At 41.7% G+C, this 27,719-nt stretch overlaps 1 protein-coding gene and 1 long non-coding RNA gene across 12 annotated transcripts in view; one reads left to right on the forward strand and one right to left on the reverse strand.

The window, feature by feature from the left end:
* acaca (acetyl-CoA carboxylase alpha) overlaps positions 1–26,873 on the reverse strand; it is a 42,742-nt gene extending 15,869 nt beyond the window's left edge. The window contains exons 1-45 of one of the 11 annotated variants that reach the window (XM_029449016.1): positions 26,707–26,871; positions 25,261–25,519; positions 23,563–23,695; positions 23,219–23,357; positions 22,722–22,831; positions 22,545–22,626; positions 22,351–22,449; positions 22,098–22,204; positions 21,458–21,568; positions 21,114–21,323; positions 20,822–20,992; positions 19,484–19,645; positions 19,179–19,342; positions 18,865–19,015; positions 18,253–18,356; positions 17,912–18,139; positions 17,623–17,773; positions 16,483–16,617; positions 15,740–15,886; positions 15,464–15,652; positions 14,590–14,690; positions 14,301–14,389; positions 13,242–13,366; positions 13,038–13,151; positions 11,786–11,899; positions 11,611–11,700; positions 11,369–11,487; positions 9,790–9,813; positions 9,230–9,364; positions 8,619–8,747; positions 8,392–8,494; positions 8,189–8,296; positions 8,018–8,074; positions 7,726–7,770; positions 5,875–5,916; positions 5,012–5,227; positions 4,705–4,860; positions 3,972–4,196; positions 2,844–2,948; positions 2,519–2,674; positions 2,256–2,402; positions 1,606–1,875; positions 1,176–1,273; positions 861–981; positions 584–694 (exon numbers count right to left, since the gene is read on the reverse strand). In XM_029449016.1, coding sequence (XP_029304876.1) covers positions 584–694; positions 861–981; positions 1,176–1,273; positions 1,606–1,875; positions 2,256–2,402; positions 2,519–2,674; positions 2,844–2,948; positions 3,972–4,196; positions 4,705–4,860; positions 5,012–5,227; positions 5,875–5,916; positions 7,726–7,770; positions 8,018–8,074; positions 8,189–8,296; positions 8,392–8,494; positions 8,619–8,747; positions 9,230–9,364; positions 9,790–9,813; positions 11,369–11,487; positions 11,611–11,700; positions 11,786–11,899; positions 13,038–13,151; positions 13,242–13,366; positions 14,301–14,389; positions 14,590–14,690; positions 15,464–15,652; positions 15,740–15,886; positions 16,483–16,617; positions 17,623–17,773; positions 17,912–18,139; positions 18,253–18,356; positions 18,865–19,015; positions 19,179–19,342; positions 19,484–19,645; positions 20,822–20,992; positions 21,114–21,323; positions 21,458–21,568; positions 22,098–22,204; positions 22,351–22,449; positions 22,545–22,626; positions 22,722–22,831; positions 23,219–23,357; positions 23,563–23,695; positions 25,261–25,490 — 5,823 coding nt within the window. In that variant the 5' untranslated portion in view covers positions 25,491–25,519; positions 26,707–26,871. Of the gene's footprint in view, positions 1–583; positions 695–860; positions 982–1,175; positions 1,274–1,605; positions 1,876–2,255; positions 2,403–2,518; positions 2,675–2,843; positions 2,949–3,971; positions 4,197–4,704; positions 4,861–5,011; positions 5,228–5,874; positions 5,917–7,725; positions 7,771–8,017; positions 8,075–8,188; positions 8,297–8,391; positions 8,495–8,618; positions 8,748–9,229; positions 9,365–9,789; positions 9,814–11,368; positions 11,488–11,610; positions 11,701–11,785; positions 11,900–13,037; positions 13,152–13,241; positions 13,367–14,300; positions 14,390–14,589; positions 14,691–15,463; positions 15,653–15,739; positions 15,887–16,482; positions 16,618–17,622; positions 17,774–17,911; positions 18,140–18,252; positions 18,357–18,864; positions 19,016–19,178; positions 19,343–19,483; positions 19,646–20,821; positions 20,993–21,113; positions 21,324–21,457; positions 21,569–22,097; positions 22,205–22,350; positions 22,450–22,544; positions 22,627–22,721; positions 22,832–23,218; positions 23,358–23,562; positions 23,696–25,260; positions 25,520–26,706 lie in introns of those variants that run through there. The other 10 variants (XM_029449025.1, XM_029449019.1, XM_029449024.1 and 7 more) reach the window with 10 other exon arrangements.
* Positions 11,908–14,990, forward strand: LOC115019453 (uncharacterized). Its single transcript, XR_003833484.1, has 2 exons — positions 11,908–12,717; positions 14,329–14,990. It is a non-coding gene; the product is annotated as an uncharacterized LOC115019453 (long non-coding RNA).
* Positions 26,874–27,719: the final 846 nt, after the last annotated feature.

Consider the following 27,719-nt stretch of genomic DNA (forward strand, 5'->3'; position numbering starts at 1 on the left):
ACACAAAAAGATTTCCCGTCGTGAATATAGTCACACTTGACTTGAAACAAGCTGTCCAGCTTGCCATCATGGTAGAGAAGCGTAAAATACAGCCTTCTACAGTAAAATAAAATACAGTAATCACGTAAGAAAGAACAGACTCACACAATGTTGCCATTTTGTATTCATGCCGGGGAACCTTATGCTTGTTTTCACAAAAAAAAAAAAAAAAAAAAAACGTGTCCTATCTGTGCAATAAAAGCACTTTTCTTAAAAAACGGTAAAGTATGTTTTAGTGCCATTTTAAAAGCACATTTTGATGATTATCTGCATTATATTGTGGATCCCATTTATTTTGACCAGGATAATCGTGAGATGAAATGTTCATATTGTCCCATGAAGTACAGATAGCCAACTAACGAGTATTTGAAGTGAATTACTCAATAATAATAATGCAGATTGTGTGTATTTAGAGATAACCCATTTGGTGCTTATGCGGCGTTTCAGTGCACACAATCACACAACAGCATCATGTTTTCAATTAAAAAAAAAAAAAGTGATTGTGTCGTCCTAAAATATGCATTTATATAGTAGATCATTTTACCTTGTTGAGTGCTCCAGCTCCAGTAAGGATAATGTGAGAGTTGTCCACTTGAATGGTTCTCTGTCCGAGCCTCACCAGATAGGCTCCAATTCCTATGGCTCTGCATGTGACCTACAGGTCAAGACAATCACGTTAAGGCTTGCGAGCTAATCAACTCTTTGTATAGGGCAAGTCTTTGTTCCTCCAAAGATCACACAAGGGGACAGCTCAAGGCTAAGGAATAGGCTACATGTATGCATGAGTTTGTTGTGCACAAATGCACCCACTTCAGTCTTACCAGGTTCATGGTGATGATCTCATCGTAAGCCAGAGAGGATTCTCCAGCAATCATTCCAGACCCTTTCAGATTCTCCACACCAAGGCCCTCATCTTTTCCAATGATATCAGTGATCTTGTACCTGCATGGCAACACATATATTCACTCAAAACCAGACGTGACCCTCCAATAGCTTTCTCCTCCATTGTCACCTCTGTTGTTGTCGTCTTTTTGGCTTTAAAGCGTAGAGCCCTGAACACTTGACTGAGGAAATTAATCTGCAAGACGTTGTAGTATCAAAGTGCTAATGTGTAATAAAAAAATAAAAAGATGTACCTGGATTCTCCCTCATCCTCCACATGTTCGCAATGCACAGAGTTCAGGGCTGAAACTTTCTTGTAATCCTGAGGTGTGAGGTAGAGGTACTTGAAACCCTGCAGGGGAAATAAAGCAATGTTAGTTATGATAGACAATTATATAGATGCAAAACACAATATTGAAAAGATTATTATATTTTGAAGAAAAGGAAAGAAAATGAGATACCATAATGAAGAAATACACTAATTCATGGATGTCATTACTGCAGACCATATGCTGTATGTATATACAGCATATAGTCTGCAGTAATGACATCCATGATGGGGAAGGAATATTCTCACAAAATAGTATTTTTTTAAATATTGATTTGGTGAATTTTGGGTTACAACATTTTTTTAAGGGAGGTCCAAAAATAAAAGTTTATGTGACCAAGACTTTGTCGGCTGACCTTATAAGGGTCAACTGGATCTTGCCAGGCCACGTGGAACATGTGTCTGATTTCCTCTGCCAGTCCGATGCGAGCGCCACTATTGGCGGCGATGTAGATTCGGGGGATGCCGCTCTCGCGTGCCATCTCTGAGGCCTGCAGGAACAACACGTCCTCCTGGGGCCCAAACGAGCCTATCTTGTGTGTGATGTCGTTGCTTATGACGATGATCTCGCGTCCCGCTGGGTATTCTGGAGTGCGCAGGGTCATCCGCCATGCCACCATACCAATCTGCATAGACAGAACAGAGGTACTTTAACACAATAAAATACTAGATATTTATACATAATGTAGCATAAATACACAGTAAATACTAGATTTCCAATCAACTAAATTAAATGTATGTGATTCAGACTGCAGCATTGTATACATAAATAGAAATACTGGACATAGACATTATGTCTATTAAGTATCGCCATACAACAACAAAGTTTTAAAAAGCACTCGAGAACACAGCCAAAGAAACACGGAGACACCTACAGAGTGAAAGGGAAACTGCACATTTTAAAAGGAGGTGTGGATGGAAAAAGAAAAACGAAAGGAAGCTGGGTGTCATTTATACATTTCTATTAATATCTGTACACATTTATTAAAATAAAATAAAAACGGACCTCGTTGCCGCCTGGCAGTCTGTTCATCTGCACCAGCTGACCTTGGTCGTCAAGAACCAGCTCTGTGAAGGTGAGCAGCTCGGAAGGAAGAGGGCATTTGGGTAGGTGGCAGAACGTCTGGAAAGAGTGCCACAGCTTTTTCAGAGCCTGGAGAAACAAATGAAACAGTCAGAATAAAGTTATTCCATCAACGAGAATTAGCCGGTCGGCATATCTGAGCGTCAACTAAGCCCAGTGGTCAAGATGTATGAATAGTATTGTACCTGTCTGAACATCTCTGGAAAGTCATAGACATAGGTGGTGCCCAGAGACTGCGCCTGGAAGCGCTTCGACTGCAGCAGGTCCTTGGTCACATAGGGGGTGTTGATGAGCATGCCGTGCAGCGGACCCTGCTTGTCTCCATATGCTTGGAACATGATCTGAACAAAGAGGGACAGGGAGAGTCACTTTATAGAGATACTGACCTTTTCCACAACCGTGCCAAAATATCATGAATTTGAAAATGATAATGAGCATCTGTCTCATCTCCTACAGCATTAACCAATATGAAGTACAAGATGTAACAATTTAGGGCTAGGTCCCGAATACCATTTTTTTGGCTCCGGAGCTTCGGTTGTAATCGACAGCGACTATTCGAAGCTTTGGCCGGGGGGTTGATGACTCAGCCAGACATTTCTCCGTTGCAACACGAGTCTTTTGGTTTAATTAAAGACATTCATTTTTAAGGATTACGTTATTCTACAGTATTGTTGTTTGTATTGTCATTTGTTATTGAAGAAAAAACATTTTCCAAAAAAAAAAAGGGTTGGTGTGTTTGATGCATGTTTGAAATCCAGAGGAGGTTTGTTTGCAGTTTGCTTTTATTCACAGCCTACATTTAGCAAAGAGAAAGAAAATCCAGAATGCAAAAATTGAAAACCGAATACCAACCAACCAACAAATATCCGAATATAAGGGTCCAGCCCTATAATAATAATAATCCCTTATTCTACACACTATGAAAACATTGACCGAATCACAAGTCAGATGTTAGAGAACAATATACACAGGAAGTGGTAACAGCATAGAGACAACATCAGCCTTCGTCATCACACTTTGATCAGTGCCATCAGACAAACGGGAACACTCACTTGCGACCTATTCTGTGATATAAATGAAATAATGTTACAAGTGCAGGTATGTTTGATGCAGGTTCTTCCAAATCACAGATGTTGAATCTTGAATTATGCCCACAACACCTTAAACAAAGCTCAGCAGCATGTCCTAGTATGCGAAAAAAAGCATTCAACTCCCCAGTAACACCCACATTATCTGGCAACTCTTCTAAACTCACGTTCAATCATTTTGTAAATGAAATGCAGCAGCTTTTTAGAATCTTCAAAACCAAATTCAACAACTCTCACCTTCCCTTGTATGGATGGCAGATGGACAGATGGCTGAATGGATGGATGAAGTGTAACTTACCTGATCAGCTGCGAGGTTAAAGGATATTACTAAAAGGATTGTCCCCCAGGCTAAGGGCACAACACCATACTGGATCTTTGCTCCAACTCAATAAATCTTTCTATTTTACTGTATTAAGACAAGCCCCATCTTTAAATTGAACAAGAGTGGCTGGTAATTTGAATTCTGGGAGCTGAGGTTTTCCAGGATGGAGCTGAAGCCCTTTGGACTGGACAATGAGCAGATGAGATCGAAGATGTGTGAGTGCCCCACCTGTCGGTCTTTGGGCCCCACCTGTCCCGTTCGGGAATCAGTGACCTCCTTGTACAGGCTGATGTCCAGGTAGTAGCCTGATTCATTGGTGAGGAAGAGGCGGATGGGGATTTGCTTTCCTGTCGGAGTCAGGCGGATGTTGATTTTCAGTTCAGCCTGCAGGACACGCAGCTTCCACAGCCGGCTGCCGTAGCGCATCACCATGGAGCGCACAGACTCCTCGATCTGAAGTTTGTAGAGATAGCAAACTCATTAAAACAGGGTTGCCACACTTACTTAAACATCACATTTTAGGAGTTTCCAGGCCCTCAAAACTCAAGGAGCCAACATGGCATAGTTACAGACACGGATCCAGGTTAATTACTGTTACAACAGTGAGAATTGTTATAATGAGAACTAGCAGGCTTTACAGAAGCTCACAGACAACAATTTAAAAAAAGGGAGAGAGGCTTGAATGTGTGCACACTTCCTGATTGTGCTGCTGTGTTACAGTGAAGGACACAACTAGCGTCAAGTAAAAAGAAATATCAAAAGAACTTCTATTTCTATTCTTGCACAAAATATATAAATTCAACCACTTGCAATGGCCCGTGTCTATTTATGTCCAAAAATGTTCAAGGCCTTGATTGATCTTGACCGGTGGGAACCATGTTAATAACACTGTGAGCTGTGGTCATAACAGAGATATACATGCGTGTGTGTGTGTGTGTGTGAGAGAGATAGTTTCACAAACCTTCGATGGGTCCATGATGACCGTGGGGACAAAATTGAGGAAGATGTGGTTGCAGTCGGTTCGTACAGTCGTGTTGTTGAAAGCCACCTCCAGCTCATCCATGGCTTCCAGCAGCAGACGCTCTGCCTCATTGTGAAGGTATTCGAAAGAGGCCTCCTAGTGAGGGAACAAAATAAAAAGACGGTCAACGGGGGAAGGTACGATTAATGTGTGAACTAATCAAACTAAAAAAGGACATTAAGAACTGTGTTGGGAGAGAAAAGAACTTAAAAAAAAAAGGGAATGCAAAGATTCTCCATCGTCTCACCTTTGTGACCAGATCGGAGTGGCGGATGATGGCTCGCACGAAGAAACGGTAGTCCGTAACCTCCGTGCCCACCTCCACACGGGCGGCACCCAGGTACAAATGCATCTTGTGGTTGGCACATGGGATGGCAGTCAGGGCAAAATTGCGCATGCGGTTGAGCTCCAACTGAAAAGCTAGTGCCGGCTCTAAATGGCGGTAGATCCTGTCCTCCTCGAACTATAGAGAAACGGGCAGGACACGATTACAACACTTTGTAATTGAACACACTCAACTTTCCTGAAGAACTTTTTCTTCACAAGTTAGGCTTCCCTTCCATCGTCTCCTCCATTAACAGAAGTAGTTCAAATTGGCAATTTCAGGAGCGCCGAGTTGATGTAAGAGTAAGAAGATGCCTGTGAGTCACACACACTGTAGTAAGTAAATGAAATTATGGGCAATCTCAATCTCAGAAAGCTGCTAATGGGTGTCATTTCTCTTAAATGGGAGACATAATTAAAGAGTTCATTACTTTAATGAGTTTTGCTGGTGTCATTGTAGTGAAACTATCAGGGGTAACGGAGAGGGAGAGCCGTCACTGATTGTGATAGAGTGAAATTCAGCACTGCCAGGGGGGGGTCGGAAAGTTGTTTCCTAGAACCACAACATGGTTTTGAATGGTCTACCAGCCAAAGGAAAGTCAATCAATCTGTTTTATTTTGAAATGTGTGGGTTTTTATTTTCAATGTCACAACAATCCGATGCGTGCACATATCCCTTCATCTTTTTAAACAGTCTTGTCTACCTGAGCAAACACCAATCTGGCCATCCAGAAAACATTTAAAAGTAATGAGTTGACAAATGGTCTGTAACATGTAGACACCCACCTTGTCTCTGGCACGGAACGTGAAAAATTTGGGGAATTCTCTCTGTGTGGAAGATGGCGAGAGAAGAGAAAGAGAAAGAGAAAGAGAAAGAGAAAGAGAAAGAGAAATAACAACATGAAATGAACAATGTCTCCATTAAGAGAGAAACAATGGATATAAGCACAGCAGTGTCAATACCAAATCAGTTAGACATGTACTAACTATAAACCTAAATCACAGCAGCGGGCAATAAACTGAGCTTTTAAATTTAACTTCCCTAGAAAATACAATCAGGAGCCAATTTCTCTTGGAGAAAGTCATTGTTACAGTAGCACAGCATGAAATGGGAAACAAAAAAATTAGCTCTGCCTGTCATGTGTACGTTTTGTTTTTAGGGTACATCGGGACTGTTGAACTACTTTTTTGAATTGCTGAAGTAATCCCATTACTTTGGTTGCGTCTCCTGTTATCTTCTTTTGTCCAATTGTTGTTGTTTGCCTGGTTTAAAAATAAAATATTTTACGTGAGGTTGTATTGTCATGTCATCATTGTGCCTTCTGCGTTATTGTTTACCTGTACTAAATAACATCTTTATTTTTTATTTTTAAAGATGGGCTTTGCTAAAATTGCTACACCCGTTAAGTATGGAGTATTATGCAGAAATGATCAGGACCTTGTTTTACATGCAGTGCTCCTTTACTACTGTCATTTATCTATGAGGGAATCACTGTGTATTCACTCAGACAGCGAGCTCACATAATAATGGTAATAAATATATAGCACTACTCACTACGTTAATGAATAAAACATTTATTTCTCCCAGAGACGTTTGATCCTCTGAATAATGCTCAGTAGCCCTGTTTGACGTTATCAGATGAAGTGTCCCACTTGCCAAAACAATGCCAGAGCGATTGGGGATGTTCTCATCGGCCAACACAGCCTACACAGTAACAAGCGGTTTGCAGTAGTACACACACTGGAAACCTCCACAGGCACGATTTGCCACTGTGATTACGTATGTTCTTGTGAACCGAGAGGGGAGGAAAAAAAAAAAAAAAAAAAAAACCCTCCCTGTAACAAGGGCCGCATAATGACACGAGTAAGCACGGTTAGCTCTCATCAGAGAATGCGGTGCCATCAAAAGAAAAATCAAAGCCTATTGTCAAAAATGACAGCAGAGGCCAAAGAACGAGGGCATTTCTCTAAAAAAAAAATCTAAATCCCTGTCATTATCATCCAAATGCTAGTGGGTGTGTTGCTGATAATGGGTCGAATCTGGAAACGATAAACGGGGCCCACTGTGTACTACAGCACAATAGACAGAGCGTGTCACAAAACTGCAGAGATTGGGGGTTCAATTCCTACATTGCCGTCCATGCTAACAATGCGTTCTCTCATTACTTCAAGGCACGCACAAATGACATTTCATGGTGACATATGAGTTCATGGTTCTAGGGCTTTAATAACGTCTTTAAACTGTAGCTCTGAAAACAAACTGTGGCTAACCCAAACATGTATTGATTCAGCACAATGGTGGGTTAGGTTTCCCTTTATTTACGCTGGCGCAACAGAGTTGAATAAGCTTCCTGTTGGAGTCGAGGAGTACAGCCCCGTGGCTTGTAATGGAAAGCAGTCACTGTGGGATAAAAATCAATGTAGGAATATGTGTCTTTCGATCTTATTAATCTACCTCCCTTTAGATTGCCTACAGTATTTTAAAACTGATGTGTAATGTGTGATGCAACTGACCGTTTAGATATTTAATGTGCACCTCCTTTGAACAGTTTTTAAGCAAATGCATTGATACTTGTCCCATAAAAATCAAATCAAACAAAGAGGCACCCGCATTTTAATTTGTCTTCCTCTACTTACATGAAACCTTTGGTCCACCTCACAGTTGACTTGCTTTCTGAAATCCTGTCATCATAAATGCAGCAAAAGCAAAGCATGCAGAAAGAGATACAGAGACAAACAGGAAAGATGAGCTACATTGTAAATTATTACCACATAGTCATTCCATATAAGTAATGTATTAGAAATTACAATAAGGAAGATGCAGAACAAATCATTTGTAAATAGTTTGAGACATGCTATTCAGAACTGCTGAATCGGTGGCATGCAGGGGAGCAGATCGTGGAGACAGGTAAATATTAATGCGGCTCACCTTCTGGGCCACGAGGAAAGTCAGCCGACGGATGCCATGTTCAAACAGCATAGATTTCTGGAATGGGATGAACGGGCCAGAAATGTCAGAATGAGAAGATCTTTCTGAGCAATCTAAAAAAAAAATACAAATAAACGGAAAACAAAAGGCGTGCAGTCGACCGCTCCAAACCTTTGAATGAGTAAACTCTCGGAATACGGCTGCCAGGCCGTCGTCGTCAATGTCGCTGTCCGTCTTTATAGCCACATTCAGGATATGGATCGGCTCGTCCTGGACACTCTGGATGACAAAGCAATTTCACATTTAATTCTGAAAAAAGGTACACAGTCATGCAGGTTAATGGCACGCCTGTGACATGTGTGAGTTTTCCTCACCTTGTTGTCCTCTTCACCGTACAGGACAGGGTTACCTCCCTCTGGGAAGGTTGGACTTGGCGGAGGAGAGTCAGAGAAACAGCTCAACACGTCGTTTATGTTCCTGTAGAGGAGGGGGGGAAACAAAAAAAATCACGCTATTAATCACACTAGCAGCATTATCGCCACCTGCCGATGAAATGCCTCAAAGTTAAGAACTATTTTATTGAAAAAAAAAAAGGAGTGACCTGGTGAACTCCTGGAAAGAGCGAAACGCAACCATGGCTCCCATGCGCTGACAGGGTGGCGTGAAGGATGTGTCGAGCAGAACGTCGCTGACCATGCCGTAGTGGTTCAGGTTGGATGAGAAGGACATCCTAGGGTATTGAGAGAGAGCAAATAGAATGGGAATCTGCCGCAGCACTAGAATGAGTCTGTGAAGATGTCCCACATCCACCTTTCAGAACCTCACAACAGTTTTCACCCCTCAGTTTATCTGTACATTTCAGATGCTGGGAAATAATAAGATTTATGAAAACACACACACAAAAATGATGTGTTAGGGGTTTAGTATAAAAACTGAATGAGGTTCACATTTTAAAAAAAGCAACAAGGAACAAAGTGACACCATTAGATGTGAGCTCAGCTGTACATTATGTAAGGGGCTTTCGACAGACCACGTGTTAGTCAAATTAAAACGATTATTTTTTTATTTCTACAGGAACAGGGAATCATGAAACCACCAAGCCCTTTAAATATCCACGTTCCAGTGTGTTGGGTGTTAGTCCTTTGAATGCAAGAAGCCGTCTGAGAAGTTACACCCGTTGAAAGCACTCAAGAGGTTTTTTGTGTGTCAAACCTGTCCACAGATTCCGAATCCGAGGCATTTTTCTTCTCTGCATTTTCATCCTTAGATTTACTATCTTGTGCTTTAGTGTCCTGTAATCTAGATTCCGCCACTTTTACAATGTCCAGGACCGGAGCAGACATTCTCCTGGCAGGACAGTCATAGGTTTCAGTTCAGGAGATTTGCACTTCCCCCCCCCCCCCCCCCTCCCAACATGTACATTTGAATCATCTTACACCACCTAACATCCTAAAGATATTGCAAATCTCCACAATTTTGAAGACATACACACAGTCTTTCAAACACGCACACGCACATGCACACACAGACACACACACACACATACACCACACACACACGCACGCTACATGCCAAGGGCCATGCTGTCGTCAGTAAAATTAGGAAACATTTCTAAAATCTGCTCCATTTTGGGAAATATTTAAAAGCACCAGAACCGAACAATTTGTTGACTTCATCACCAGATGAATTTTTACATAACATGAATTACTGCTTTGCCCATGCAGCTAGCTAGTCATAATTAGTCTATGCAATGAAAGGAATGTTTACAATACCTGTTTAGAGTGGGGATGTTCCCTCTGCAATCAAACAACATTGATTACTTAGTGGTTAGTGGCAAGCATCAGGAGAGGGAAGACAGTCAAGGTGTAGCAATGTGTGCGTGTGCCTTTTAACGTGATGAATTTATTTTTGCCCTGATCAATATCTAAATGAATGCAATTATAAAAATGGTGGCTCAAGTAAATTGAAAATGGCTTTCTAGCCGTAAACACACATTTCACTTCCTGACTGCTCCCTTTACGACATGCATTATATATCCTGAACAAAGAAATCATTTCACACTCTGTGCCATCTTTAGTTCACAGTGATGAGCCAAAAATGAAGGTTAATTCTCACGCACACACACACACACACACACACACGCACACGCACGCACACACACACAAACCGAACAATGATGGTGGGATGCAGAAGTGCAACAGAAATGCCGCAGTACTTCTGGTACATGTTGTTTTTTATAAATGCAGAGCATGTACAAGACAAATCCCGAGTTTGTCTGTGGTTTCTCTCGGGTTCTCAGGTTTTACGTGGCAGAAGAGCGCCCCAGTTTTTTTCCCCAGGACTTACAGGAAAGGACAACTGACTTGAGACTCTTTTAAGATGGACGCTTTGTTGCTCATGGCACTCACACTTTTGACAAACCAAGAAAAATATTTTCAGGTCTGGCAAAATACCTTCTTTTACACGGAGAACAACAATGAACAGTGACACATAACGTGGGGGAGGAACCGTGGCAACCATGGACGACGTCAGATTGCGATGTAAACTCTCTGATCTTTACTGACTTTAGAAATGAACTTATTTATCATTAGCTTCATAGATAGTCATCTTTTAATAATAGGCATTGGAGAGATGTGGTTTGTGTAACCACAGCACACCTGCACTACAAACATCGAGACAATTGAATAACAGTCAATACAAATATGGAGGGGGGCCACCAAATGATGCTGATAATTCTACAGTGAGTCGGAACAAAAGCAGGTGCTGCCGCTAGGATATACACTTAGCGATGACCAATTTGTTTTAATTTTCTCAGGGTTCCTACAGGCATGTTAGTTTTTTAATGCCTCTTGGAATTCAATTTAACGCAATTTGCCCGCTATCCGGATCTGCGAGACGTTAACGCGAGAGGCATTTAACACTTTCTTTTAATTAAGTAGATGTTTACAATTACTGAGGTTTTAGAACGCAACATCAGAAAAGGTGATTCATAAAATCCTACTTCCCAAACTTAGCATGTTTAAGACTTTTGAAAGATTGATTTAGGACATTATATTAGGCCTTATTGTTAAATGAATGAATACAATGCCTGATTCACAGGGACCCTGTTTATTTGTATTCTTCTCATCTTTATTATGTGTGTTAATATGTGTAAATTGCTATTTAATTTTGTTGTGTTTCCTGAAATGACAATAATGGAATTCTATTCTGTCCTATATGCTGGTGCTGCCAAATTGCCAGCGTCACTGCCACCAATGTAAAATTCAATATATCCTTATTATAAATATCGTTGCCGGTCCATAGTGCCGTTTAAGGGGGTTGCAGCGGGGGAAAGGTTTGTGTGCGTGATACCTGTTGGGGTGCGAGGTGGGGAGCATGAACTGGAACTCTACTATGCATGTGTTGTCCCTCAGTTGTCGATGCTGAACGCTGTTGAGCTCATAGGCGATGTATGCTCTGCGAACGTACACCTGCGGTTATTAGAGATAAAGCCAAAGGAAATATTAGTTTGACATGTGAACCGCCTGCATTTTAATATTCGATACAATCCAATAGTAGTAAAATAATAAAAACGCAAATTGAGATCCTCTCACCTCAAGAGCAGCCATCCTGACTACCTGATTACTGTGGTAGAAGAAGTTGGGCAGAACATCAAAGATGGACGTTTCTGAAAGGATCAGTTTCTAGAAGAAAGAAAAACAAGATACTTTGTGAACCCTTTTTCCATTTTTTAGAGCATTAGACGAAGCCGACTCCTTTATTGCCTACCTGCAGGTTCTCGATGCAGAATTGGTGTCCATACATATCGATGGCAGAGAGGAAGATGGACTCCACCTGGTTGTGTCGTAGCTCATAAGAGGGGAGGTGGGAAGCTATCAGCACCTGGATAAAGAAGATGAATTGAATACTGTCAGATCATTTGTTTATCATTAAATAATTAGTTATAGCACACTTTTCTATTCACAATATTTAAAAGTGTCCATCACTTTACTTGCTCCAGCTTTAAAATGTTTGTGAGCATTACCTTTTTTTTCTTCTTCAAATTTTTCTATTGTTTTGTTTTTCACCAATACAAATGAAAAAGAGTAGATAGTGACACCTTGTGGCAGTGCCTCATTCTTTGGTACTTGTTGTAATTTTACTTTCCCCCCCCAATTCATTTAAGCTAAACGTCACAGTCCCTCTGAGTTGATTGGAGGATATTCAGATCACCTGTTGGCTCCTGATTAACAATTGAGAGCAGCTTGGTGCATTTCCCCTCTCGGCCAATCAGAGTGAGACGACGGCCTTTCTTTAGGTCTTAAGAGAGGTAGAGAACTGCACACCAAGGACCTTCTGATGCTTCCGTCACTGAATGCACACCTTTCCACTAGGTTACCTGCATCATCATCATTATTATTATTTTTTAAATCAAAACCCTCTTTATTGCATAACTCCTTTTCATCAAAGAGGCATTTATTTATTATTAAGAGGAATTTGTTGTGATTGAAGAGGCATTTTTCATTGTTTCATTTTCATTTCTCCAAGTACATTTTTATTTTAATCTTTTTTTTTTTTTTTTTTTTATATAAATGGAGGTTGAGAACTGGTTCCCAGACTTCTTCCCAATCAGCTGAAATATGGTGGTGAAACCAGTCGCTGGAGATGATGGATTAGAAACTGAAATAACTTTCCTAGATGACTCATCTCTGAATATTGAGGTAACATTTCTGATGAGTTTAGTTTGAGCCTATCGCCATTCTTAATAGATTTGACCAGAACATATCTAGAACTCTAACCCAATAGTCAGTCTCAACATTTGATATCAATGCAAATATGAATGTAAATTAGTGGGGATTAATGAGACCAAGAGCTCCACTTTGTAACAAAAGCTCATTGCAGTATCTTTATATGAAAATCCAACAAAGCAGCTTTAACCACCTCAGAAGAATGCATGTTTGTTAGGTTATGACTTAAAGCAGGCACGATTTCATGTCAAAATACATTTTGCAACAAAAATAAAAAGGATTACACATCAGACCTGCCGAGCCCGCAGGGCCACCTTGGCGTTTGTTGTCTTGCTGAGCTGCGTGAGTTCAGTCAAGATGGCCATCAGCTCATCAGTCAGTGTGGGATCACGGCCACACAGCTGATCCTAGACACAGGAGTTGATAGCGTTACAGAACATCACTAGCTAAACATCTTAAACCTCTTTAGTTCCGACTCAGGAAGGACGGACACTTACAATGAGCATAGTAACCAGCAGGTTCTTCTTGGTGACTTGAGCATGGGAGAAGATGTAGTTGAGCACGTTGGCCATGTCGCCTTTGTTTTCCTCACGCAGTGCGAACACACACTTGTCGTAGTGTCCTGTTAAGAGGCCAACATGTAAGAGTTTTAGTAAAACGCTGTACAGGGGAATCAAAGAATTACAAATGCTGAGGTGTTTTCTTATTGTGAAAGAGCTCCACCAAGTGGACAGAGCGCAGAAGTGAAATTATTCTGAGGAACTTGAATGTCAGCTAAACTTAAACCACATTACTCTTGCATGTGGCAACATGTCGCCACAATGACCGAAACGACCTAAGCCTGAACTGCCAGTGGTTAAATCTACATGGATAATTATTCAAAAAGGTGTTGCTGACCTTGTTGTCTACGCTTGCAGCTGCTGTGCAGTTAAATTATGCATGTTATAATGCAATTCCCATGTCCAGCTGCATTATCAGGCCCACATGGAGGGGACGTTTGAAGGCAGACGATGAACATAAGACACGGGGGAACTTCCTTTTGTTATCCATGCTTGTTTTGTTCAGCATAGCTATTGTGAAGTTCACAAAGAAACTGTTAACGTACAAAGCATAAAATGCTACGACGGGGACTTCCAGACAACCGTATCCAGAGACAGGAGTATGAGAAGAACAGACAACAATGAAACGACGGGGAAATTAATGAGATGTGTGTTGACCAACTTTCTCGAAACATAATGTAGGAACAATTTGAACTGTTCATTTTTTGTGCGCGAGAGAGATGGAGCAAGAGCTCGGCTATAGTTACTGAGTAGCAGCCTTGTAACTTGTTTGAAAAATAACATGCTCGAGTGCATGTGTGGGGAAAGATAGAGGAAGACAAGACCTTTCATTACAGGAAGTACAATAACACTCATTTGTATCTTCTGCAACCAACTGCTGAGTGTTCAATCTGCTCTCCTGTTTACACCGACACGCGTTATGCGTTATAACCTCGGGTGTGTACGGAGACTGCATTAGTGTGGATGGAGCTTAGGCGTGCTGCTGCAGTCCCTCACCATTCTGAAACTGGATCTCCACTTTCAGGTACTGTCTGAGCAAGTCCATCACCACCGCCTTCATGTGACCCCGGATACCACTGCGATACCTGTTGGGAGACAAATACCGTCTTGCCTGACACAAAGAAGAATGCAGCTTGTTCCAGGCCTATAGTGTTCAATAAGTTGCCACATTGTGTCGTAGGCTGTACTGTACATGTGAGTGATCAACGTGGGAGGTTTTGCATTATAAATATTGAGAGAGAGAGAGAGAGCGAGAGAGAGAGCGAGAGAGAGAGAGATCACTTACTTCTGCACCAGCTGCACAATGCTTTGTGTGTTCATAAAGAAGACTTCTCTCTCTGACTTCTTGTTAAGAGTCGCAGCATGGCTGTCCAGGATGTTTGCAATCTGGTAAAATAAACAACACAAGAATTAACAGCAGTGTCGACTCATAAGCATTTATGAGCCCTCAGTTAGCTCCCTTTGTTTCCAGAGTGGGATCCTAACTGGGTGTGAGATTTGTGATTAAAATGTAGAGATTTAATCTAATTAGAAGTATTTTTATTACTACTCACATTAGTGTACTGGCCTTTCCTTACACGCACGCACAGGATTTCAATTACAGTAATATTTTTAGACTTTTTCTTTAAAAGTGTTTTTTTATTTGCATTATGGTGTTTTAAAATAAAGCAACAATACCCTAACACTTTAACACTGAATGAGCAATAGCATCCCATGCATTGTTTTCTTTCGTGTTCTTTTATATCCACTAGTACCTCCACTTCAGAACTCTTGATGGGTTTGTTGTTTTACGCGAGAGTCCAGTGCTCCGCCCTCTTTAGGCTTTCTGTTGGGCATTCTTGACTTAATTCTCTCAACTTTACTTTTGAATTTCTGTATGTGCACACGGCCCTGCAGTCTGATTAGGATCAACTCGCACGGACAATGGGATTCATCATTAGAAAAACGAACAATTCTGAAGTTTAAAAGCACTTAATAAATCTGACAGACTTTTCTTAAGAAGATATTGGTGAATGAGGCCCATTATTATTATTATTATTATTATTATTATTATTATTATTGGCACAGAAAAACAGTGAGGAGTTTTACAGTTATCCACAAGGTACGTTTAAGAAGAATTGCGTGGGTATAGTTAGCATGTGTGCGTGTTGCAGGGGCACCTGCTGGCTGGGAAACTGGCAAAGCACGGAGGTGATGTTGCTGGCATACTGCGCCATCTCCTTCTTGATGGACTTCTCCACAGCAGGGGGGATGCGGCTTGACACGCTGGTCATGATGTCTTGTAGCTCCAACAGTGGCAAGGAGGGATCGCGCATGGTTTTCATCAACCGTTCCACCCACTCTTTCAACTAGGACACGCACAAGAGGCATTAAGGAACTGCTTACAGTTAGAAGCGCTGACGTTGGTGTATATCCAGGTGTGCATGAATTCTCACCTTAATGCTGAAGAAAGGCTCAGGAAGACAGTAGCCGTTCATTATGTGAACAAGATGATCCAGTGTGTTGTGGAAGATTCTGTGTAGCTTCTCCCCTCTCAGAGCTACTGCCTGGATAGCGGGCAGGGGCCCCGTGTGCAGCTCTGCCTACAAGACAAAAACACAAATACTTATTTTTACAACATTGTTGTGAATATGCTGACGTTTCATAGACACAAGATTTATCATGGTCCTATTTTAGTAGGAAGTAGGGAGCATATGCTGAACTAAACAAGCTACGCAAGTTGAAAACAACAATATCCTGACTAATGTTTGTTCAAGAAAGTAGTCCAATATGTGTCAACTTGTGCTCTTCTGTAAGCATCGTTACCGAAGCGGGACAGACACATTCACCAGAAGTGGGCTCCTTCTCTCCCAACTTTCGGACATTACTTTGGTTCAAATGTCCCGTTCCTTTCAGATAACGGAGCCGTCATCTTTGTTGGCAGCCTTATTGATGTTTCCACTTCATAAAGTGAACAGAAAAGCACATAACTAATAACGAATATACGGGGTAAGGGTAAGTAGACCTCTGTCATTCTGTCAAAGGTCATAACAGAAGGAGCTGATAGCTAAAAATGTAGAGCCCAACTTGAACTAAAAACAATAATTATTACATATCATTTTGAAGCAGGCATATGGGAAATCCTACCCGGCGTACAGTGTATATCTGCGTAGATTGCACTTTGCCAGACATACAGTACCTGTTGCACTCTGCTGGGATCATCCAGTTGCAGCTTGGCAATGACACAGCCAGGCTCCAGTGCTGCTCCAGCCCTCTTCACATAGTGAATACAACCAGACTCCGCAGCCGTTAGCGTCATTACCATCTTCATCACCTGGAAGTACAAAGTTTACATCTCTACAACTCATCACACAAAACTGAATGAGTTTGAACTGATATGACTCATCGTTCTTGTGGACAACATACACAAAAGTGCCAAAGCCCTGCGAGACAAGCAAGAACAAGGATCCTTTGTTAAGTCCAATATAAATAGTTTTCTCTCCTGTGTTTATGACTTAAGAACAGGTGGAGAAAAAAAAAAAAGGTTTTGGCAGATCATTTTTATTTTTTTTTATCTGTGAAACAGGTGGAAAAGAAAGTTCTGGCAGGTGATTTTCTTGATGTTGTAATACTTATTTGGATCAGCCCCTAGTTATGCTGCTATAGGCTTAGACGGCCAGGGGACACCTCCCTGCTCTCTTCCTTCTCTTCCTCTCTCCTCCCCTCCCTCTCTCTTCTTCTCCCTCTCTATCTGTATGCATTTATGTAAATGTATGTTACTAACTCATCATCCGGGGCATCATCCTCTGAGTTTCTGTGTCTTTCATGTGTCAGGTTGCCACTGATAAAGTTTCTTTTAGGAAGTTTTTCCTTGTGCGATGCGAGGGTCTAAGGACAGAGGGTGTCGTAACCTGTACAGTCTGTAAAGCACACTGAGACAAATGTATAATTTGTGATATTGGGCTATATAAATACATTTGATTTGATTTATTTCAGCCACAAGAGGCTGAAGTGCACCACTGCCCCATGTTTTAAAAAGGACTAAAATAATTCAGGTTGTCTTCCAGAAGAAACTCTAAACAAAAAGGTACATATATATGTGTATATTGGCAGATTAATGCCAATTAAAATATATTTTAGCCAAAAGAAAGACATTATAGTATTGTTACATAACCTTCTAGCACAATATACTGTATGTACATTGTGCATAAATAAAAAATAAATAAGCCATAAACACAGGAGAGAAAACTGTTTCAATCGGACTTAGAAAATGGATCGCCAGGATTTCTTTTCGCTTGCCTCTTAGGGCTTTCCGTACATACGCCTTAACAAACTCTACCTCTATTTCAGCGTAGCACTGTCCGGAAAACACGTGCCCGCCGTCCTCGACTGTGTACTGGATAAGTTTTCCTGCTGAAGGAGATCGCAGCAGCGAGGGATCATTCTCCCTTTCAAAAACACAAGTCTTATTCCCAATTGTGATGCGATACCTGTCAGGGAAAAAAATATATTCTTAGTCTTAGCACAACCATAAATCAGAAGACTTAAGTGCATAAAGTACTTTCTGTGAAGTTGTTAATGAATAAAGATATGTCATTAAATATCATTGTAAAGTTGTTTCCTCTTACCTGTCCACCTCTTCCTTCATGTAGGTGGTGTAGCTGCTTCCATCATAAGACAGCAAAAGACCTCCATCGCTGAGCCGATGGACGTCCACCTCAGCAGAGGAGTGGTTCATGATGACCACGTAGGAGTTGGGACACTGGCGTGTCACTGTCAGCGTGTACTTAGTGCCTTCATAGATCAGCTCCACGTCCACAGTGTTGAGTAGTGTGTGTGCTGGCAGCACCTGGCCCCTGGTCAGAGAGTAGAGAGCGTCTCATGTTTTCTATTCCATTTAGTTTGTTTCCCTTCTAGTAGTATGTACTCCTTGAAATGGATGAGTATGACCTTTAGTGTTATGTATTACCTTTCCAGAGAGTGCAGAAAGTTGGACACACTGTTCCTTAGATTGACATCTGCAACGTGAAGAGCCCCGCTCACAATTCCCAGCATGGTATCTGGACGCTCCGCCTGCACACAGTAATTACACTTTACTTCTTACGATCACTTAAGATCACATCCCGGTCATATTGTGCACCTATTTAACTAAATATGGCAAAAAATAAATTATTAATAATAATAATTTTTTTTTTAACTTGTGATTTCATCAGCTAGTACCAACCAAGTTCAACCAATAACTTCATGACATCCACCCATTAATCAATCTGCAACTTTTAGCGACAGGGGAGGTGTGTGTGGAGCCACAGGCCTCTGTAGTTCTGTATTGCGCAACATTCTAAGCCCGCCAACTTTTCAGCAGTCCAATCAAACGCAAAGGATATGATTTAAATAAAATATTCCGATCCACTGTACGTCACAGTACAGAAGCTAAAGAAGGTCTAACTTCCATTTCACTGGGTCTTTAAGTTCAAACTGCATGAACCAGAAGGCGTTACTGTTATCTCAACAATTGAACTCATTCTGGTTTGGAGTGAAGTATAGTTCTACAGCGACACGCAGCTGCAACATCTCTGCATACCTGCATCTTCTCTGAGATGAGCCTGTCCAGCCAGCCTGTGTCGATGCTGTTGTGCTGAAAGCTTTCAGTCTCCAGCAGCTTAATGAGGTATTCCACTGTGGTCCTGAAGTCTCCTCTGATAGACAGCTCCTTCAGAGCCACAACCATGTTGCTAGAACAAGACATAACCACATGCGTCAACGTTAAAAACCTCCATTTAGACAATTGCAAAAAGAAATGTTTCCCATGCTAAACATATATATTAGCAATAAATCAATGCTTTCTTTTGAGTGATCTGACGAAGCAATGTTTTTTAATTCCCTGCGTGTACTCACGAGATGGCTTCTTCCCGATTCTCTCCCCAAGAGAAACAGTGTCCAAACTGGGAGTCGGCAAACTCGTGCAGCCCTCCAGCTGCCGCAACGCTGAAGTAGCCCCACACGTTCTTATTGCTGCGGAAATTCAGCTCTTGCACTGTTCCGGAGCTTGGCTTGAAACCCTGCAATCACACCACATGTCATTCAATCATCCAGTTACACGCCATCAAGATGAACGTATAACAATAGCCTTTATGATGAAGTGACACAGAACCACAGCAGAAATCATAGACTTTGTGTGACCGTTGGAGAGCGAGGCTTACCTCATCAGGGTTTTCGCTGGTGATACGTGCTGCGATGACATGGCCCCGTGGGGAGGGGGCAGTGGACAGACCCTCAAAGTCGATGGGAGAGTCTCCCCAGGGCTGCACCCCATAGAGCATCCTGATGTCTTTGATCCTTTGAAGAGGAATACCCATAGCAATCTGACAAAAGATAGTACAGCACAAGTTTATGTACTGGAACTGAAATGAATAGAACATTAATTGGAACAGTGTATTGGCCGACTGACCCCCTATGTGAACATAACTCTTGGTATATTGGCGTTATTGGGAGGGGGGAGGAGCAGATGGGTAATGTTGTATGTCATGTTTTATGCTACTGGATGCCTACATTTCCCTCGGGAATAATAAAGTATCCATCTACCTGTTATATAACACCTTCATCTACCCTGGCACTTTTTTTTAGCATTGGCAGCCAGCGCGTGCCAAAAGTGTAACTTAAGGAGACAACAATTTCCCCCCTCCCAATTGATCAGCTGAGTCTGGTGATAGTTTAAAAAAACCCATCTAAAAACCCACTTCTTTAAGTTGGCTTTTCCATCTGAAAAGGATATTGATGTAACCTGTGCTATATAAATAAAGTCCTACTTCCTTACTGCTTAAAATGAAGGAAAAGTCTCACATGGCCTGAACAAACAGGGTAAACAACACATTACAGCACGATTATGATTACTCAAGTTTTCCCCTGCAAGTTTCCTGACAGTTATCGACATCATGTTTTCAGTGTTCAGTGTTCAGTATGACATACTTAGTGACTAACCGTATCGCTAAGAGAAGAAACCTTTTACTATTGGTGAAGAATTTATACCCCTATATTGGACCGGCTCGTTGCAGAGACGCAAGCTCAGGGCTCCCACTAATTCAGCGTAATGGTATATTGTCTTACATGAAACCGGTCCGTGGCATAAAAATGGTTGGGGACCGCTGTTCTAGACAACCGAAAAACACCATCTTAGATAACAAGTCCTGGAAAAAGACCCTCATCCTTTGTGCCCGAGAGTGTGTCACTCCCACAGTAACAGCCAATCAGCTTGGCAACAAAGCTTTCCCAGCAACACTTCCCTTCAGCCTGACTGCCACTGACCTATTTACACACATTACTAAACACTGCCAGACCACGTGACCCAGTGCTGCTGTAACCACTGGAGCCACTACGCCACTTCCGCGTATCGCCTCCTTCTTTTGCAGGCCGTCGCCATGGAGACAGGGGTCCCGTCTAGTGCAAAGCGGTGAAGCGTGCTAACTTTGTCTGCTACAGGACGGTCACAGACATCTTTACTGGATGTAAAGTGTGTGACACGGGGTCCGGGTGGGACTGACCTGCAGTTGGGCAGCGGGCAAGTTGACATCAGCCACCATCTCGGTACAGGGGTGTTCCACTTGCAGGCGAGGGTTGAGCTCCAGGAAGTAGAAGCTGCCGTCCTGGCTGTAGAGGTACTCCACCGTCCCTGCACTGACGTACCCCACCATCTTAGCCAGCTTCACCGCGCACTGAGGAGAGCAAACAACTTCAGTTAATCAGAACTGTAGTCAAACTGATTGTATTAGCTGGTCTCAGATCTCCATTCATCAGCTATATATAAAAGGGCAAACAATGCTAGTTGGGTCGTACCCTTTCCATGTCCTCGAACACATCCGAAGTGGCGATGGTGGCAGGTGCCTCCTCGATAATTTTCTGGTGCCGTCGCTGCACAGAACAGTCTCTGCCGAACAGGGAAATGGCATTGCCATATTGATCCGCCAAGATCTGGACTTCAAGGTGACGGGCGTGCTTGGCTAGCTGCATGACGAAAATAGGCGATCCTGGGACTTCTGCCTGGACCTGGAGAACCAAAGACGAAAGTAAATCATTGCAGCCAACAACTGCACAGAATTCTTATTCTGAATCCACCTGTGATCCGTCCCGCATTAGGTTTCAAATTAAAGGCTGGTACTTTCAAGTGAGTTTCCACATACCTGTCTGAAGAGATTAGGGAAATCGTCCGCAGAGTTGACTTTACGGATGCCTTTTCCTCCGCCTCCCTCTGAGGCCTTCACCATGACGGGGTAGCCGACCTTCTCTGAAGCCTGGCAATAGAAACATACAGCTTTCCACACCATGCAAGTATGCGCGGTGTACTTAAGCGCATGCGACATTCATTTGGCATTATGAACCGTCAGTTAGGGCTGCACAATATATTCTATTATAATTATATATCGTCATCGGGATGTGCAATAACTTGTGCAATAAACATTGCAAAAGACTGCAACATTGAAATGAGTTGAAAGAGTATCAGCAGAAAACTGCACTTTAAAATAATAATTAATTCAATAGAAAATGTTCAGTTTTTCTTGTATAATTGGTGCTTTTTGTGTTCAGTTCGATGTTCAATTTGTTCAATAAAAGGATGTTGGAATCAATTTTCTTTCTTTTCTTTTCTCTATTCAACAACCAATTTGTTGTATTTCAGCTGAAAGCAGCAGAAAGGCCGAACTGAGTGGACTTTAATATCTGTTTATTTATCGTAAGTAATATTGGTATCGTGATACTCAACAACTTTATTGCATATTTTCCTCATATTGTGCAGTCCTACCGTCAGTTAAATTACACGCTTACCTTCAGGCCATCCTCCACATCCAGGATGCAGCCGAGCTCATACACGTCAGACGGAACGTTGATAATCTTCTTCTTTTGTTCACTCTCGGTCCATTCTACGGTCAGGCCTGAGAAAGAAACAGATTATTCAGCGAGAGTTGAAGAACCATTGATTGTGTTTGTTTGAATGACAAAGAAAGCTGATCTTCAAAACTGATCATACAGCCTAAACGCTAAAGTCTTATCGTTTGGCTCCAAACAAAGTGTCACCTACCTTCACCGCTCCAGGGCAGAGTTGGAATGCCAGCTGTCTGAGCCACGATAGACGAGGCAATCTTGTCTCCTAGAGCCCACATAGCCTGACTTGGGGGACCTGAGGAAGGATTAAGAGATTAAAAAAATAAAGCATTTTAATTGAGTAAACTGATAATGTGAAGGTAAGTTAAAGTGTCAAAGCGTTTCTCTTACCCATGAAAGCAATGCCATTCTTTTGAAGCAGCTCTGGGAGCTTGGGGTTCTCTGAGGCGTGACCCCATCCCGCCCACACTGCCTGTCGGGACCAATGAGAACAGGCATATTAAAATCAATGACACAATTATTAACTACTGTGGAGAAACTACAGATGTATTTAGTGTGTGGTCTTACCTGAACAGGTATGCGTTTAGCAATGTCCAGAATGAGCTCAACATTGGCATAGTTGTTGTTATTAGTCCCCCCTGGCACAGGCACATAATGATCTGCCATTTTGATGTACTCTGAGAAAGACAGAATCCACAGAAAAACAATTGTTTTGCAGCTCATCTTGCTGCAGTCATATCTACAGTAGGGATGGGAATCTTTCGGTTTCACTCTATTCGACAGAATCTAGGTGCTTTTGTGGAAAATTAAGTTTTTGGGAATTTGTGAAGCGATTCAGAATCATAGAAGATTCTCGACTCTTATATGAATCAATGTCCCCCCCCCCACTCATCCCTCTTCCTCACTGCGTACCAGCATACTGTCTTCTTAACTAGCTGCTGTGTTTGGATGCGCTGCAAAAAAAAGAGCTGAAAGGGCATAAACTGTTGCCACATCACTGGCACGACCGTTTGTGCACCTTCTCAGGTCTTTTACGTGTTCAGAGACATCAGGCCAAAGCTCACCTGCATTGGCCTTCAGGTCCTCCGGGGTCACCATTACAACAAAGCGGATTGCCCTTTCATTGCGGAACATCTCATAGGCCCAGCGGCGGATGGAGCGCATGCATTTGACTGCAGCAATGCCATTGTTGGCGATAAGCACCTGGAGAAGCAAAATAGTTAAGTTACCAATGTTGATTTGCTCAGTTAAAAACACCTCATTAATAAGGGCCGATCTAATCTCGACACAAATACTGCCGGGTCTATAATGACTTTATAATGCAAGTCATTACACAAAAGGTTCTGTGTTCCTTTTCATTATTAAAGAGGCTCTACATATTATGCTAAATAATACAAAAGATCATCACCTTCTCGATAACCTTGTTGCCACCAAAGCGAGTGACAAATTCCGCAGGAGACGCCACAGTGAAGTCCCTCTGGAGATCAATGCGCCGGCGATCTCTGCCTTGCTTCACCAGGTGCAGCCCCGACATGCTTGGCCTGATTCAGATGATTCAAAGAATGCATTTAACAGCCCATAAAAACGGTTTATGTGTACAGCCCTGAAAATTAAAAAAAGACACTGATATCACCCCATATTGATAAGAGAACAACTTGACTACTGTCTCTTATTTAAAACTTTATAGCTCGGGGTGAGTTACAGATTCATCAATCAGTAAACGTGATTTGGGAAAGGTCTTACTGCTTTACCTCATACTGTTCCTTCTAGGAGGATTCATTCATTCATTCATTCATTCATACATCATTGAATCATAGTTAAGTCATAAATCAGTTGTGTCTGTTAAGTGTATTTTTGATATCTTTAAGGAGAAAACAATCTGCTTACAGTGCAACAAACGACAGAGCAGAACAGGGCTGGACACTTTACAGTCATGTTTACATGCTGGGGCAAGTGCTCCGAGCTCTTTGGGTGAAGCTCCACCCCATGGGGAAACATGGGGGGAGGGAGGAGGGAGGGGGGTGAGTACAGGAGGAGGAATATGATTATCAGCTGGAGGGTGTGGCAGCGCCTGGGTCGCATTTGGATGGCTGCCTTCCGTGGCCTGACACTGAATTATTGCATCACTGTCGGGGTTACTGACGAGGGGAAAATGGGCTCCTACTGAAAGGCGGCCCCGACTTCAAATCAGCTGTGGAGCTGCTGCTTGTTCTTCCCTATACAAGTTATTCAACAGGCAAAAAAAACCAGCACTATCCACATGGCTGGCCAAATGTATAGATATTCATGGAAAGCATGTCTGAACTCCGAAAGGAAAAGGCTGCTGATTATGGGCGAAGATATTCTGTGCATCAGCGTGTGTATCTCACTTGACTTTCATCCATAAATATTCTGCGAGGTTTTAAAAAAGGAAAACATAATTTACAAACCTCCGTCTGTGAAAGTGAAATGTGAGGTCTAGGCAGCCCAGTGAAAGACCCAGGGCTGGCAGAGAGACTAAAGACTGCTGTAAGCTTTAAACAGTTGACTGTCAGTACTGAAAAGCTCCTTTCAACCATCGAAATGAGGATTTCTGCATGAACATTTCTCCAACTTTTCAGAACCAACACTCTGAAGTCGTATTGCATACTTTTCAGGCCTACGACTACACAGGGCACAAAGAAATCCTTCAGCAGTGTGCAGCCAGTGAAACCACATTTTTCACAAGTGCTGTTTACAAGAGCGTTTACCCAGGAGTACATATTCCGAACAGAGTGTCATTTTGGGGCCTGACAGGTAACAGGACTAGACTCATAGAGACGGCATTTGATGTTGCAGATTCTCTATTTAATATCTCGAAATAATGTAATTCAAGGTTGCTAAATTAAAGTCTTCATATTATGTACATTGAATGCATCACTATGGCTACAGTTTTTAAAAGAAATCCCGCAAAAATGCAGAGACTTCTTATCTTATTCGATATTTTAAGTAGCTTCCTAAACATGGTGAAATATTTTTTTTAGAATACCTGAACAAATGATCACGTAACAAACCTGTATCCTCACATGCAATAATGGAAATATTCAGCGCAAACATTGTAAAAGGTGAGACGAAAGGTGATTCTAACCTTAAATTGTGAATGGGGCCATCAATGTGGTCGAAGCCCATTTCGAAGGTGCTGCTTGAGCTATCGGAGGACGGTGACAAGGAGCGAGTCTCCTTTTCCTGCAGCTGCAACTCAGGCTTCCCTTGGATTTCATCCTCCGAGTTCTCCTCCGACACTGATCCCACAATGAAGTGAGAGTGCAACGCTGCAACAGCGGGGTTCTTCTTGACAGCACCGTCCTTCTGCGCCATGGCTGGGCGACACGGACAGGCTGCAAATACTGGCAAGAAACACAACAGTGGCAGCAGCAGTTATAAAGGAGATACAGAGTCCAAATATCAGGGTACAGTGTGACACAACATTGCCTTGGCTGCCGTTTGCCATATTGCAAAAGTGGGTTATACAAACTTAAGTATGTGCAACTGATATTGCAACACTTGAACTCACACTGGGAGCATCAGTACTGTGTGCAGGCTATTAAAAAAAAGTGAAATTATTGAATGCAATGCAAGAAGGAGTACATAATGATATTAATCAGTAACCATACAACTTGAATCTTCTGAAGCATTGTTTCAGCCCTAAATAACTGCAACTGCATGAAAAGACACTGTCCTATGTGAAAAGCATATATTCAGCCTGTCTTTAAAACATGTATTAATCCTGCATGCATGTGAGACACTTAAAAGTGTGCCTGCAAGTTGAAACAAACAAAACACTGTTGTAGCCAATGTAATGTTCGAGACCACAGTATGACAACAACTTAACAGTATGTTGCATACACTGATTTCAGGGCATGTTACTGTAAAGACCAAGTACCTACTCTTTCACTGTCTCGTTTAATAAGTTACCAAGTTACCAAGGACGTGCAATACAATGTTAATGAATATAGCCCTAAGGAAACAACATGTCATGTAAACTAACTCAGCTATCAACATTTTTTCTTTACATTGCTACAACTTAAGAATGTTTCTCCACCTGCAAGTGGAAGCAGTTGCCTTCAAGGTAAGGCACACCTTACCTATCGATAGCTGCTTGCAGGACCAGAAAAACAAGCAGAGCACTGCCGTCAGACACAGGGCATACATGAGCCAGGGGAACATGCCACAATGATACCGAGAAATGCATTTAACAGACCAAAACTTCTTACTCAAACCATATTATTTAATGGCAGAGAAGGTGAACTGCTTCCTAGCTATCCACTGTTCGCGTAAAGCCGACTAATACACGTTACCTGCCAAAGCTAGCTTCTTAACTGAGCAGCAGCCACAGATAAACTGAGGCGCAGATGCTAATAACGTAGGTGTAAGCTAGCTTACCGGTAGTAACGTTAGCTAATACAATTATAATGGCACTACAGTAATGCTGAGTGTCTGCAGGTGTACTGTACCGCAGCGTGGTTCCAGACGCAACGTAACGTTAACGAGAGATAGAAATAAACTGAGATAAACATCTCGGCTGGTAACTCACCGGTGGAGATGCACCGAAACGTAATCCTGAAAACGTTGAGTCCAAAAGATCAATAAATTAGTTGTTTCTATCAGACATCCCTATCTCCAGTGATGATGAAAAAAACCTCATCATGGTGAGGTAACTATCAGACACTTTAACAGCAGAGAGTGGGGTGATGTGATGATGCGCAGGCGGGTTACTCCTGGACATTGACCTCTGACAGCAACTTCCGCTATAGAAATAGATGGGGTAGACAATACTTCAAACCCCAGACTGTAGCTATATAAAGAAGTTAATAGGCTACACCTAAAATGTCTGCAACAAATGGTATGTGGGAAATTAAATTTTAAACAAATAGTATAAATTAATGTATGATACATAGTATGAAATCGAAAGTATTGTGTATATTTAGGGGGGAAAGTGGACTTTATAAATAAATAAAAAAAACCTTCATCAGCTGAAACAAAATGTAAATGTAAAGTGTATTTTTCTCATAATGTATTTAAATATCAGACTAATGTAATAGTTCCACTCATAAATAAAACATTGCTCTTAATTGTTTTAAATTCAATTTTAAAAACAATATAAAATGTGTGAACAGCTGACGTTACCCAGACTGAAAAGAATGAACACCCTGAAGCTGAAGTGAAAAAAGTAAGAATCTATCTATGTATGTATGTATGTATGTATGTATGTATGTATGTATGTATGTATGTATGTATGTATCTATCTATCTATCTATCTATCTATCTATCTATCTATCTATCTATCTATCTATCTATCTATCTATCTATCTATCTATCTATCTATCTATCTATCTGCCTCTATGACTGTCTTAATGCTTCTTTTTTTGTGACTTGGTTGATGTAAATAAAAATCCCATTAGTAATAATAAAATCCTTCATATTGATCTTAATGTCCCAGCAGTTCAGTCAAATATTGGTATTGCTGCCATGCCATCAATGATTACATACATTAGACTCTCTATCTATTTCACCTAGATCTAGGATGGTGTCGTTCGCAGATAACCA

Source organism: Cottoperca gobio, chromosome 14, assembly GCF_900634415.1.
Source record: "Cottoperca gobio chromosome 14, fCotGob3.1, whole genome shotgun sequence".
NCBI classification, from domain to species: Eukaryota; Metazoa; Chordata; class Actinopteri; order Perciformes; family Bovichtidae; genus Cottoperca; species Cottoperca gobio.